Source organism: Micrasema longulum, unplaced genomic scaffold, assembly GCF_059751315.1.
Source record: "Micrasema longulum isolate JH-2025_06_02 unplaced genomic scaffold, ASM5975131v1 h1tg003405l, whole genome shotgun sequence".
Taxonomy (NCBI): domain Eukaryota; kingdom Metazoa; phylum Arthropoda; class Insecta; order Trichoptera; family Brachycentridae; genus Micrasema; species Micrasema longulum.
This window is the reverse complement of record NW_028280469.1, coordinates 1-15646: the sequence shown is the minus strand read 5'-3', so window position 1 is coordinate 15646 and position 15646 is coordinate 1. Positions and strand designations below refer to the sequence as shown.

At 35.6% G+C, this 15646-nt stretch overlaps 1 protein-coding gene and 1 pseudogene across 2 annotated transcripts; both read left to right on the top strand.

Moving 5' to 3' along the window:
• The first annotated feature begins 53 nt into the window (after positions 1-53).
• Positions 54-2075, top strand: LOC148270788 (delta-1-pyrroline-5-carboxylate dehydrogenase, mitochondrial pseudogene; annotated as a pseudogene). Its single transcript, XR_015825282.1, has one exon. The product of XR_015825282.1 is annotated as a delta-1-pyrroline-5-carboxylate dehydrogenase, mitochondrial pseudogene (transcript).
• A 5345-nt stretch (positions 2076-7420) lies between these two features.
• LOC148270787 (delta-1-pyrroline-5-carboxylate dehydrogenase, mitochondrial-like) lies at positions 7421-12220 on the top strand. Its single transcript, XM_088242193.1, has one exon. It carries the CDS (start codon positions 8187-8189, stop codon positions 9900-9902), a length of 1716 nt encoding a protein of 571 aa, XP_088098319.1. The 5' UTR covers positions 7421-8186; the 3' UTR covers positions 9903-12220.
• Positions 12221-15646: the final 3426 nt, after the last annotated feature.

Sequence of the window (15646 nt, the reverse complement as noted above, 5' to 3'; positions counted from 1 at the left end):
ATAATTAAATTACGTTACATTCTGTTTTTAAGTATCTACATATTTAAAATAAACTGATTTGACATAAGATTGATGAAATAATTTATTTTGGGATAAAAAAAATTGTGTATACATAAATGGGCAGTAATGTCCAAATCAATATTTAAGTTACAAACTGGGTACAAAGTTTGGAATTCAAAGTTTTTCAATAAACTGTGTCTGAGATTTTATTGTGATTCTGAGCGCGATGTAGTTCCTAAAATTAATTTACCAAAAAAAGAACTACGCAACGAACCCATCTTGGGATATTTGAGCAACTCCAAAGAAAGATGCGAACTCGAATATGCTCTTAGTAAAATGATTTGTCCAATCGCCGATATTCCCATTGTGATCGGGGATGAGGAAATCAAAATGGAATTTGCCGAATATCAAGTCGCGCCATTTGAGCACCAAACCAAAATAGCTAGATTTTATAACGCAGATACAGATACCATCAACAGGGCGATTAGAAACTCCACTCTTAGGCAAAAGTTTTGGGACAAAACAGGGTGGGAAGAAAGGATCAGAATATTCGAGAGAGCAGCCAGTCTCGCTGCTGGACCTTACAGGCAGAAACTGAACGCAGCGACGATCTTAGGACAAGGGAAAACTGTCATACAAGCCGAGATTGACGCTGCCTGTGAGTTTATCGACTTTCTCAATATGAATTGTGCATTTTTGATAGACTTGCTGCAATACCAGCCTCTGTCTCCTGATCCAAGTGTCACCAAAAATTATTACAGGTACCGAGGTTGCGAAGGATTCTGGGCGGCTATCACACCATTCAATTTCACCGCCATCGGTGGAAATCTAGCCACTGCCCCGGTTCTAATGGGTAACGCAGTCATATGGAAGCCTTGCAGTACTGCGATGCTTTCAAGTTGGGTGATATTTGAGATATTTCGTGAAGCCGGCCTGCCACCCGGAGTGATCAACTTTGTCCCGGCCGATGGGCCAGAATTCGGAGACGCCATCACTCAATCGCCGCACCTTGCCGGAATCAACTTTACCGGCTCCACTAAAACGTACAATTTTTTACTAAACAAAGTGGCAGCCAATATCGATAGGTATCGCAATTATCCGAGAATGATCGGCGAACTGGGAGGAAAAAATTTTCACTTCGTTCATCCATCTGCAAACTGCGCTTCAGTTATCAATAATACCATTCGTTCTGCTTTTGAATATTCCGGACAAAAATGCTCTGCATGCTCCATCTTATATTTACCACTCTGTTTGTTTGAAATTGTTAAAACTGGGCTCATTGCCGCAGTTGATAAACTAACAATTTGCCACCCGACGCTATTCAATTCTTTTACTTCTTCTGTGATTGATAAAAACGCATTTAATAGGATCGCGTCTTATCTGGAGTATGCAAGAACTTGCAATGAGCTGGAAATACTTGTCGGGGGTTGTTGCGATGATGCGATTGGCTACTATGTAGAGCCCACTGTAATCCTTTGCCACGATCACAACAACAAGGTAATGAAGGAAGAGATATTTGGCCCTGTGCTTACGATATTTGTATATAATGAGTACGAGATAGATAATGTAATGGAAGTTATAATAAAAGATGCTCCATACGCTTTAACGGGAGCTGTTTTTGCTGAAGATCCGGCATTTATTCAACAAGCTCTTCATATGTTCAAAATGATAGCCGGGAATTTTTATGTTAATGACAAGAGTACTGGAGCTGTTGTAGGACAGCAAGCCTTCGGTGGAACTAGACGCTCAGGCACCAATGACAAATCGGGTGGACCTCATTACTTACTGCGGTTTGCCAATCCACAAGCGGTAAAACATACCTTCACTCACCTATGTGGCTATAACTATCCTTATATGGCGGGCTAACTAATTAACCTACATTAAGAGTTACACTGCCCCAATTTGGCTCTCTGTTCTGTCATAAATTTAATTGATAATTTACAAAACAGCTATTAAATAAATCATATGTTATTATAATAATTACTGTAAACATCAATTAACGAGTGATATCTGTAATTATTTTATTCTATCGTTCTGTTTGCTAAATTATATCTGGACAAATAAAATATCTGTATTTAAAGTGTTGTATTATTAAATTTAGAATATTTATTTAAGAATTCAGCTGTTGATTGGTTGGTCCCTTCCTTTTTGATTTGATAATGTTTTGAATGATTGTTTGAAAATATGCGATCTCTTGGCCTGTTATGACTCTAAAAAAAATACGAAATGTAATTATGAAAGGTATCTTTTCACAGCCGTATTTCATAATTACTGAATCATACGACTAGAAACTTTTACATCATTAGGCCTAATTTTGTAAGTACTAATTTATTATGCATTCTTTATCTGTGGCAATTCGGTAAAGAAGTATAGTCCATTAAAATCTTTAATAACATTTGTTTTATATGTGTGTAACAATAAGTTTTCATATTTACAAAAAACTTTATTCACAGACAGGCACTAACACATCAACAATATGTATACCTATGCAATAAACTGTCAGTTTGTGGTCCCGTGGCTAGTGTTGCAGTCCGAGGTTCAAACCCCAAGTTGATTCCCATTTCCTAATAGTCAGTTATTTACATTTCGTTGAAAATGGCCCCAAAATTAAAATATTTGGGTTAATCGTAAGAACGCAAATATTTTGGTACTGGGATGGCAAATGGCTTTAGATGCTGTTTTTGTCATTTTTCAAGTTTGTTAAAAAAAATGTCTCAAATGGTATTGTAACGTACGCGTTACCACGTGTGTGCGCTGGTTCGTCACGGCGTAAACAAGAAGCCGCCCTCCCAGACAAGAGTCAAAGACAAAGTCGGAAGGTAGGGGCACAGCTGCGCCGTCCGCAAGTCTACCTCAATAGCCCTGAAAAGGACTTTCCACCCGGTCCAAGTGGTGTAGAGAGGCGAAGGTAGTCAGCTGGCAGAGCGGAGTGAAGAGCGAAGTGCAGGAGGGCGAACAGGGCGGAGAACTGAATGAAACACGTCTGAACTGTTCAGAGTTAGGAACTCAACTGATTTAATGATACAAATTACACGCCTTATAAAGCGATGCGCGTCGGGCCCCGTGAGTCAGCCGTCCCACCCGCTCCGCCTGCCTGGGAGTGGTGGGGGTCGCTCACCCCCACCACTCGCTACATGCCGCCGGCCGCAGATGATGTAAATACGGGCACCTGGCGCCCGTATGGGCTTTTTCGTCGGCAGCGGCGACGCGCGCAACATGATGATTACAAATTTATATTTAACATTATTTGAGATATTCTATATGGCTATATTTTGCCCCGGTATAACTGAGGGCAGGCTCGAAAGTGAATAATTTATCTTTATTGGGAGCCTAGCACTCAGTCGTACTGAATAGCTATAGCTAAACTAAAGCTATAATAATATAAGGATAAAGATATAAGATCATGGAACTATTTTTTTCAATACCCTGCCTAACCGATTTTGAAACTTTCTTTTTGCTCTCCTGTAAAATAGTGTCGGTGACAGATGCAACTTTTTGCGATCACAGTACCGATTTCTTTTTTATGATTAAAAAAAGCTGTAAATAATAAGTAAATCATCATCATTCCTTTTCCATAGCAAATGGTGAATAGGGCACTGCATTGGTACACCAATCGCAGTGTATCTTGATCATTTTTGTTACATGAAGGTAAGATGATCAGTCTTACACTTTAGGTGTCACAGTCCAGGGACTATGAAACATTCTAGTGTAAAAGCATCGTTTTAAATAAATATTTCATGTTGACCATGTCAAAAATAGGACCAGAGACCTCTTGCATGGTAGACAAGCGCGCTGAATATTACACCATGAGGCGGACAAATAAATAAGTAGGTTTTAAACTGAGAAAAAAAAAATTGAGAAAATGAGTTAAGCATACAGAGGAGATGCATGTTGTAAAAATTTTATTTATATCAATAGTAAAAATTTTAAACGTCATATTCTAAAGTATTTTTAGGTGATCAAGTACATGTACAAGAAATAGTTTAAGAATCTAACTACTGTTTGAATATTTATGTTCATTTTTAGAATAAATAAAATAAGTGTATAAATAAATACATATTAAATATATATATTCATTTAACTACATTTTTGCAACTTTATTTTTCAAAATTAAATAAGTTTATTTTTATATCATCTAATGATGATTCATTCCATGTCCGCTCCCTAGTTGGAGCATATGGTGTCCATGAAGATCCTCAAAGTATTTCTGCCAGCTTCTGTGCATCCTCCCAAGCCGGGTTCGCATCCCGTAGTTCTGACACGATCTGCCGAAGAACATTCAGCAGTAGACGTCCAGGACATTGAGAACCTGATGCCTCGTAAATTAGACAAGTGTGGTTAAGCCTCAAGCCAACTGTATCGCCTCCACCTGATGGCAGTTGTTACTGGAGTTTGCTGTGTCTGTTCTCTTATTACTTCATTCCTTCCCTTAGGACTTATCAAACCACCGCACACTCAAGATTCTTCATTCATTCAGATAAAAATCCTGAAGATCAATCAATATATTGTACAGAAATAAAAATCAACCTGCACTTATTTTTTTCTCTTTTTAAAAAAATAAATAAGGATACACAAATAGGTATAATAGTAGAACATGTTACACACTAGGAATAAAAGAACTTCCTAACATACAGAGTTGTGGAGCAATGGAATATCTTTCCCTGAAATTGGAGCGCCTTTGGTTAATTTGTTCAAAAACATTTATTTTTTTAGGAATATTTATATTTTTAAAAAAAGGTATGCTTTGCTGACGATGCAACGATACTGGCAAAAATTGAAGACGGATCTACAACTAATGTTATATAGGTTCCATCTTACGTCTCAGAGATAAAACATGATGATATCCGTCGACAAGATAAAATGTCTAACAATATCTACACAGCCAAACTAAATGTAGACGATTAATCCATGGAACAGGTCGTAAAGTTTAAGTACCTAGGAGTGGAGACATCTAGATGTAGCGATCTGTTTAATACAGTCAGAGAACAGTAAGAGAGACTAATAAAGTAGCAATTATCTCCAAATGCCTAAAAGGCACTGTTTGGGACAACGAGCACATGCTGTGGAAAGCAAAGTCAGAATACATAAAACATGCATCTGACCCATAATGAATTACAGAATCGAAGCAAGAGCAGATACTGTTCGAACGAAGTATATCCTTAAAACTTCCAAAATGAAAACGTTGCGACCTATCATAGGTAGAACCTTTAGAGATAGGCCGTCAAATTAAGAGATTTATTTATTGTGCATGCAGACATTTGGTAGAATTCCATATTAAATTTGGTAATGTATTCAGAATAAAACATATTTATTGGATTTTGATTCTACTTTATTTTTTAGAATATACATTGTGACGCGTTTTGTCTTGTTAGGACATTTTCAAACTTGTTAGGAAAATGTCCTAACAAGATTAAACGCATCACAATATACCCTCTTGTATATTTGAAAAAATAAAATAGAATTAAAATTCAATAAATGTGTTTTATTTTGGATACATTACCAAATTAAAGAGATTTACCCAACATGCAACATAGAGGATATTGTGAGATGGAGTAAGCAGATAAGACGATTCGAGAGAGACCACGTTGAGATGATGGACCTAGCGAGGATTCCTAAGATCGTACTGCACGAGATCCCAGTAGAACGCTGACACCAGGACGACCACCAAAGAGGTGGAGGAAAAGTTGGACGTCTGCATCGCAGAATCAAGACTAATATCGTGTCAAACAGATCGCAAGATCGATAGAAAGAAGAAGAAAATATTTTAATGGGATATAATTTATTTTATTTGGGACTTGAATGACTGGAATTCGGGTATGCACTTGTGAATTTATTATAGCTATTATCTGTTACATAATTTATTTTAAACTACCTTAACTATGATAAGAATATCTTGCATATATGTATGTTTATTTTGTCGCAATATCAACATACATTATACATTTATAGCCATTATCAGTGAAGTCATAAAAAACTCAGATAAAAACAGATAATACTAAAAATATGTTGAACTTGACAAGCGTGGGAATATAGTCAATCTACAAATTGTGTATAAATTATATATTCATATCATATATTTTTAAAAAGACTATAAAAAAATGAATGGTGGAGGTAGGCAGGAGTGAAATGGATTGTGTCATTCAGCCAAATCAATTTAGAAATATCTGCTATTATTTTTGTATAGTTTGTAATATAAATAATGTATAGGTTTACAGAGATAAATCTAATATATGACTGTGTCGTCTATGATCTCTGTTTTTGGAAAGACAAACAAAACGAGAAGCTAAAAGATTATTTCTTAATAATTATAATAATAGGAATACATATATAGTTTTATTCCACTTTTATTTAGAAATTTTTACCAGTGACCGGGTTTCGTCGTGACCGACATCGTCAGACTGGTGGGAGAATAAACAAATTTCTATGTTATACACAAATGCAATCAGGGGTTGTAAATCATGATTTTATATAATTATGGATATAAAAAAATAACTAAATAAAAAACTCTTTTATATCCATAATCATATAAAACCATGACTTACAACCCCTGCTTGCACTTGTATATAACATAGAAATTTGTTTTGTCTCCCACGAGTCTGACGATGTCGGTCATGACGAAACCTGGTCACTGGTAAAAATTTATAAATATAAGTGGAATAAAACTAAATACATATTTTTATTATTATTATTAAAATGCAGTTCCACTAAGGAATGTCAGTAGAAAAACTCAATATATTTCTTAAAAGTTCAATTTGCAACTTGTGTGTGGTATTACAAATATCAAAAAGACTATGAATTTATATTTCAATGTGCACATTGAACTTCAAAAAAAGTTTTTTCTCCGCTGGTTTTGTTGGTCTTCCCAAAACAGTGATCATGGACAGTGAGGTTTTTCTTTAAACCCTCTCTCCTTTATCTTGTGTACTGCTTTTTGTCTGCTTTCTTCTTCCTCTAAAGCATCCAAATGGATTTTGAACTGGTCAACCAAAATGGAAGGAATAATTACGCTTAGCAATTTATACCAGTCTGAAACCACCCTACAGGAAAGGAAGATTTTCTTAGGATTGAGGTGGTACGATAGAGCTACCAGTTATGACCCGTATGGGGTAATGGTGTTGGGATTTAATTTATACATCTCGTGCAGGGGGCAGTCAGTTGTATTTGACAATTTCAGTGTAAAGCTGATCACCTTACTTTCATGTGACCAATGAACTATAAACGCTGCATTTAGTGCACCAATGCAGTGCCCTATGCACCGTCGAGTGTGGACAGGGGGTATGATATATGATATGATGATTTGAAATGTATTTAAATCCAATTTTAAACTATTTAGATTTCTATATACTCAAAATCTGATCATATATTTTTATAATAATATGTAGGTAGATACTCATAATATTTTTTCATTAGACATTATTCGTAGATATCTAATACAATATGCCAAAATTCAAAAATGAATATGGTTGTTGTAAAGTAAGGCGATCATAATAATTCACCTCTGTGTTTTTTTAATTGAATATTCTTGATTAAAGATTAATTAAAGGTGTTATCTAAATGTTATCATCTGCAACATTTTTATATTTGCATTTTGGACAAAGGTACTTCTGTTCGTTGTGTGGGTAGAATATTATTAATACCAATTGCAATCGTTACAAATTGAAACAATAAAAGTTGTTCGACTTTTCGCGGGTGAAGAAAGAGACGGCGCAATACACCTGACAGAATGAAGAGAGCGGAATTTGCGCATGTCAGCTGTTCTCGAGTGGTCGAATTGTAAATTTCGGTCTTGTTTTTCGCGTCTGTCATGGGAGGGGCGAACGAATTTGGGTCAAATATATCGTTGTAATAAGTCGCGAGTTCTTTTATGTCTTCAACGAACATTATATCATATTCCGGGACTTCGCCATCACTCAAAACGGGTATAGAAGAAAATTAGACCGCGCGCAAAGGTGACCACAAACTACAACTTCAGCCTTCAGTTGATTAGTTTGACATTTGAGCAATTATTCGGTCGATTTTATTTCAGCGCGCTGTACGTCATAAGAAAACTCGCATCGAATGCACTTCTTGGCACCTCGCCGATTCCAGTGATAATATTGTCGAAGGAAAGTGAATCTTCGTAATATTTACGTAACTCGCGCACTTATCTAATATCGCCGGTACCTACCTACCGAAAAGGGGTCGCGATGTTTTCGTTGTGCAAGCAGGGGCTCCGCGCCGGCGGGGCGCAGTTGCGGGGGGCGGCGGAGCGCGGGCTCGGTTCCATGGTGCCCGACTTGTCCCTCCCCGAGTTTACCGTGGCCAATGAGCCCGTGTTGGAGTACCGCAAGGGCTCCGCGGAGCGCTCCAAACTAGAGGCGGCTCTGAAGGAAACCGCCTCCAAGGTCGAGGACGTCCCTATCGTCATCGGAGAGAAGGAAATCCGCACAGGCGAAGTGAGGTATCAAGTAATGCCCCATGACCACAAGAAGAAAATAGCTAAATTTTACTACGCAGATTCGAAAACAATCAATCAAGCCATTAACACCGCCATCGAGGCACAAAAGAAATGGGACAAGACCAGTCTGGCGGATAGGCTGAAGATCTGGGAGAAGGCTGCAGACCTGGTAGCCGGACCGTACCGACAGACACTCAATGCTGCCACCATGCTGGGGCAGGCCAAGACTGTCATCCAGGCCGAGATAGACGCGGCTGCAGAGCTGACTGACTTCATCAGGCTCAACGCTTACTACCTAAAAGAAAATGTAAAATACCAACCTATTTCTGAAAACAAGAAAATAACTAAAAATTCTATTAGGAATCGAGGTATCGACGGTTTCATCGCGGCTATCAGTCCGTTCAACTTCACCGCTATCGGTGGCAACTTAGCGTATACCCCCGCTATGATGGGAAACTCTATTTTATGGAAGCCTTCTGACACAGCCTTGCTGTCGAATTGGGTTGTTTTCAAAATCATGCTCGAGGCCGGCGTTCCTCCAGGCGTTGTAAACTTCGTCCCGGCCGACGGTCCAGTATTTGGAAATGCTATCACGGCTTCTCCGCACTTGGCCGGTATCAACTTCACAGGATCCGTACCAACATTCAACTGGCTGTGGACGGAGGTAGGCAAAAATATCAACAAGTACATCAACTTCCCTCGCCTGATAGGAGAGTGTGGCGGAAAAAATTACCATTTCATTCATTCCTCGGCCGATGTGACATCCGTCATCAATGCCACCATCCGCTCTGCTTTTGAATTCTCCGGCCAGAAATGTTCAGCCTGCTCACGAATGTACGTTCCGGAGTCTCTCTGGAAAGATATAAAAAAAGGGTTGTTGGAAACCCGAGACAAACTAAAAGTTGGCGATGTACAAGACTTTAAAAACTTTGCGTCGGCAGTAATTGACGACAAAGCTTTTGCACGCATTAAATCTTACATTGACTATGCTGCGAAGTCATCCAATGTTGAAATCATCGGAGGAGGAAAGTACAATGACAGTAAAGGATACTTTGTGGAGCCGACAATAGTAGAATGTAAAGATCCTACAGATAAAATCATGACGGAAGAGATTTTTGGGCCTATTTTATCAGTGTATGTTTACAAAGATAAAGATATAGAGGAAGCTTTACGATATGTCGGTTCCACAACTCAATTTGCCTTAACAGGGGCCGTGTTTGCTCAGGATGAGAAGTTCGTGCGCCACGCTCTAGAAGAACTTAAAATGACTGCAGGAAACTTTTACATTAACGATAAATCAACCGGAGCCGTCGTCGGCCAGCAGCCATTCGGTGGTGGCCGAATGTCGGGAACCAATGACAAGGCAGGAAGCCCCCAATATATTCTGCGCTGGACATCTCCTCAAGCGATTAAAGAAACGTTTGTCCCTCTTACCGAATATGCCTACCCATACATGAAGGATTAAATGCGAACAACAACTATTATATTATTTTTGTCTGGGATGTGCAATCTTTTGAAACTCCTTTCTGAAGACAATAAGACTTTAGAGCACATATTAATATTTATTCATTTTTAAAAATCCTATACCCTTGTTTGCTAAATGTATACTTATTCAAGTTTTGAACCATTTTAATATTTAGGCATAATATATTGTTTTTTATAGCAATGTTATTTGAGAGTAGTAGTAGTTATTTGAGAGAGGAAATTTGTTATTTCAGCTAAGATGTTGTAATTAAGTGATGATTTCGTTGGAGTTGGCAACCGTTCTGAATATTTCCAAGAGTTAAATAAGAGAATCAGTCAAAAATGTTATGCTTTGTGGTTGAGATTACCGCTTTCTATGACATAAATTATATTTAATTTTTGGCTTAAGTCACTGCTCTTGTTTACTAAACATTGTTTAATGTTAATATAACATGGACCCTGTTGGAAAACTGCATCATTTGTTGTTCAAAGTCTGAAACTTTATTTTATTATTTAGCTGTGTTGATATTATTGTATTACAACAGTTTTATCTTATCAGTGTTTTCAATAATGTAGTTTATTTTCAACAATCCACTCAGATTAAATTTTTCTGACACTTTTATCAATAATCTCTGTGTGTTCTGAACTGCAAGATTAAAAGTTATTTATTTTTAAACGTAATAAAGGTTATGCGGTTTTATGTTGATTTTTTTTCAGATTTTTATAGTATTTTATAAACCAACTGGGCTCAGTTAAGCTCTCACAAATGGTTCCCACTTTGAACTTGTGCATAGCACATTAAATTCATAATAAAAATGATAATAATTAGATTTAAGATTGTTCTAAGAATACCCACCATATTTTTAAGAGCAAATATTCAGCAAGCACTAAGAAATTTGTGTTTCAATTTATTTTGAAAATGATAATTAAAATTAATGTTTTTTACAAAGTTTTGTTAAGACTACCGTTTTATACAGCAGTAAAATAGTACATAATTGCAAAACCAATGTATTGATCAGCTTTTGAAAAAAAAACTGTTTCAATTGTTGTTTTTTGCCCTCCTAAAAATAAATACTTGTAAAAATAGTGTTTGGCTCAATATTTGCTGTATTTTTAGTAAATAAAAATTATCAATAAGGATGTAGGTAATAGCTGGTTTATGTGATAGTTAATAACCACTGTTTTTGTATGTACTATTTTTCTTTTAACATAGCAAAAGCTCTTTTCATTTGAGTTTATGATTTAGAAGCTATAATGTCATATTTGTTTTTCCATGTACACTTGATAAAATTTATTTTGTTTCTAATCTTTCCCCGCTGTTATGTTATTTATGCTGAAATTTATGAGTGATACTAGGTATAAAGACATTTCCAAAATTATTTTTTAAATTTACTAAAATGTGTATCTGCTAGACTGCGCTTTGCAACAAAATGCGTAGTAACTGTTAATCTAGTCTCGTTGTTATAAGCGAAATTATACGATGCATATCTTCATGTCTAAGGTTTTAAAAAGTATGTTTTTGGTGCTACTATTGAATTTTTTTCAAACAATCTTATATTTTCTTAATTCTCTTGTATGTATAGTTTCCACATAATCATATACTAATCTTTAACCTGATGACAGTTATGAAATATGTATTATGTTTGTTGAGAATTTAGGCATCTTTTCAATTTTTATATTATCTGGGATTCAACATAAACGATAAGAAATGGATAACAAATTAATACACTAAAGAACATTAAATCAGAAATTAATCTAATTGTATACTTATTATTTTAATTGTTTTGTTTGGTTTGTTAATCTGATGTTACTGAGAGCTCAAGTTTGAGATGTAGCGGAGTTTATTGTTCCTAAAATATAAGATTTATTTATCATTGCAAATTTGTGGAAACTATGCATCAATAATTCAACTTTTCTGTCTGCCGGTTTTACACCATTTGATTTTCAATATACACGTATTCATAATAAATTAGGTGTAAAAAAGTGAAGCTATGTAGTTAGTATTTTCCACGCATAGTATAGAGTTAAATACATGTATTTGAATTATATAAAATGTTCAATTTTTCTAGCTTTATTTTGTTGTTTATTGTTTAAAAAACACATTGATTCCTAAAATGTTACCCCAGTACCCTACTATCACAAAATTAGCATTTAACTCATGTTTGTTACAATAATTACAACTTTGGGAAACATTTATTTTGTATTTTACATTTATGAAATATTATAAATCAATACATTTCTAGATTTAAGCCTGTTGTATTCTTTTTTTAGATCAGAAATGTTTATAGGCGGTTTGGAAAATAAAAAACATTCAACATTGATTGTAGTTTAATTTGCCACGGCAATAAAATTCTTGAATATTTTATTTTCCTATATAGGAATATTCATGAAATTAAAAAAAACACATTGAAATGCAAACATTTTTAATGGCTGATTAACCTTATCATTATGGGAAAAAATGCTTGTTCCAGGGCCCACATTGAAATTACATATACCTCCTGATGATTGTTGATATCTTCTTATTTTTTCACATCCACTTCTAAGTGGGGCATGTGAACATCACCAGCCACCTCCAGGAGACCCTAACGCCAGCCAACACTTTTGCCTCCTCCCATGTCCCTTAATTCCGCCTAAAGATGTTGATGGCCTTTCAGGACGGCGAGCCGGTTGGTGTGAAGAAGAGTCAACTTCGGTTCAGGCCCTCCTGAGACATCCACAGCTCGTGTTCAATCCAGATACACCGCCACACCCTCATTATTGGAAACTGTTGCGTCCGTTCTCAGACTAATCATCTAATTCATAACAAAGTCGAATAATCGTCACCTCGTTTTGACTGAGTATGGAGAGTTCCAGACAGCACGCATCATCTTGAAAGTTGCTCCAGCAATTCCTAGGTGGATTGTGAGCTCTTTAGGCATGATTCCATCCTCAGCTATGGAACTCCTGAGTATTTAAAGCTGTCAACTTTCTCGATCCTCTTTCCATTATTATAGAGGGTGATCATCAAGGTCAAGACAGAAAACATTTTTTTTTGCAGTATATTTGTATTCATTTTTAGATAATTGATGCTATGAAATGGACAAAGATGGCTAAATATTTTATACTAATATTCCTATATTGGGATAAAAAATCAAGTTGACTGTAGCAACAATCCTGCATTTATCATTTAATGTAGTATATTTAAATGCACAAATTTGCTATTTGCTAAATTAATTACAACAAAGAAATAAAACACACATTTCAATTGATTGCCATTTATTTTAACACTAAAATAAAATGTTCAAATATCACAATAGATTTCTTATATCGCTTATTCTATGATAAGGTACACATTAGTTTACATATTTACATTGGCGTTATTTTCAAGCGTATTATTGGAGATTAGAATTGTATACAGTATTTGCAAAACAAAAGTTGATTAACCTTGTATGAGATACATTCAATATCCACAATAATGAATAAACTACTGTACTTAATTTTTACAATTTGGTCTTTGTATCTATCAGAGAGGAGAGAGTGTTAACAAAAGTGAACAATGGAAAATTATTAAGTGTTGTACAACTGAAATTAAACAATTTTATGATTCCCAAAGGCTTTCTAGAAAAATCCAACATTATCTTCAGACATAACAAGAGGATTTAACACATTTGCTGTTATGCCGACTAGCTATCAACATTGTGTCTCTCATTTAGGAAATGACGGTTATAGCAGTCAATCCAAGAAATTGGTGGTGAAATGTAAAAGTAGATGCCTGTATTTGATAGATATTGTGTCTCTTTAAAAAAAAACCGTCAGCAACAAAAGTATCCCAATATGTTAGTCAAACAAGATTTACTTCAAACCATTGACTACGGTCCGATCGGAAGTGAAATATTCCAAAAAATAAGACAGTTATGATGTGGCAATATGAGTGGATCCTATGAGAAAAAAGTATCCGAAAATGTGTCGAGTAGTATTTCTGAGACAAATAAATATATTGCCAGTCTACTGGACCAATTAGAAGAAGACACAACCTCGCAAACACTCCCAATACCGGTTCATGAAAACAGTGAAATTACTGCCTCGATGCAGGCAATTACAAAACCAATATTAAATATGAGTATTCTATAAACAAAATAATATTACTGCCAAACTTTCTCTTACAATTTTTCTATATCATTTAGGTGATATTTTTATAAACAGCGTATTTAAAAATCAACAAAAATGAGTGATATTTTTCATTTAAGATAGGTAAAAAATTGGCTTACATCCAAAGAAGGCATTTTATGATTTATTTCAAGGAAAAAAGATCCATTTGATTTGAGCTTTGTAACAAATGTAAAGTATCTTTCTTATTATAACCTAGTTAAAGTAAACATTCAAAAATATAAACCGTAAAGAATGGCTTGGAGAAAAAATTCACTGTATGATTTTTTTCCTAAGGGTAACATGATTATTTCTTTCTCACAAATACAAAGGGATGAAACATATACATTTTTTTATATCTTATAAATAATTAGCTTTGTAAATTCACTCGTATTTAAGCAGTTGTTTGGGTCATAAAATCATTCCTTAAATAAAAACTTAGATATAATTTTGACTCGTTAGTTAAAATCAATAAAATACAACTAGTCATAGTTACAATTTTTTGTAATTGCAAACAAATTTATATGCGAACACAATAGCAGCGAATTTGGAAGATTTACTCTCCACTTGCCAAACACGTTTTTTGCAACAAAGAAGTTTTTAAGATGATGGTTGTTGAAAAAATTACTTAGCACTGCCACCTATTGGTGTCAAAATGTACTTGTTAATACACTAACCTTGTGTCGTGATAAAAATATCCATTTAAGATATTTCTGTTTTATAAACAGAATCTGTGAACAATGAAACTTAAGTTTTAAAGAAAGAAATAGATCATTGGGATTGCATGCACAAAAAAACGGAAAATCACAATAAACTAAGATTACAACTATCTATTTGGTGTATGAATAAAAAACCGTGGCTTAATTTTCCTTAAGCCTAATGAGACGAAGGTATTATGACAAATAATTATTATGATGAGTAGATTTTTACATTTGTGGTTTTCATGAACATAAGCATGACGACATTTAGAGAAATTGGGTGAACTTGGATAAGAATGCCACACGTTTTATCAAAATAATATGTATGATATTATTGAATAAGACTGAATTCGTAAAAACATAAAAAACACAGGTGAATAAAACAGTGAAAGAAACATTTAGACTAATCGTACTTAAATGATTACGATAGGAAGTAAACTGTATTTCAATTACATGGTAAATGAATGTGTTTATTTTTATCAAAGACGAGGTCACGAAATAGGAAAATGAAAATTAATTATTAAAGATTTTGTATCAAAATGAATATTGCAGACATATTTTGAAAGGAAACTGCCACCAACTTAGTCACACCCAATGTTCTCCAAAGGCTGAGTGTTATGGAGGAGACTTGCGTAGGAGGGGTGTTCCTTCAGCGTGAGAAACTCGCTGTGAGAATATACTAGAACCTTGGGAGGCCTGTCCTTGGCGACTGTCCCCGACCCAGGAAGGGTGGTTAACCGCCCGTGGACCCACTCGTGCCAGGTGAATATCATACAGGTGGAGAGTACTGGTCGACAGAGCATCATCTTCCGTCGCAGATGTCTCTGCCCTGTCTGGCACCGGAGGCTCGTGCATCGATGCGGCGGCTACCGGCTCCGATTCCTCTCGAATACTCTCGTCCATGCTGGGCAGATGGCGGCTC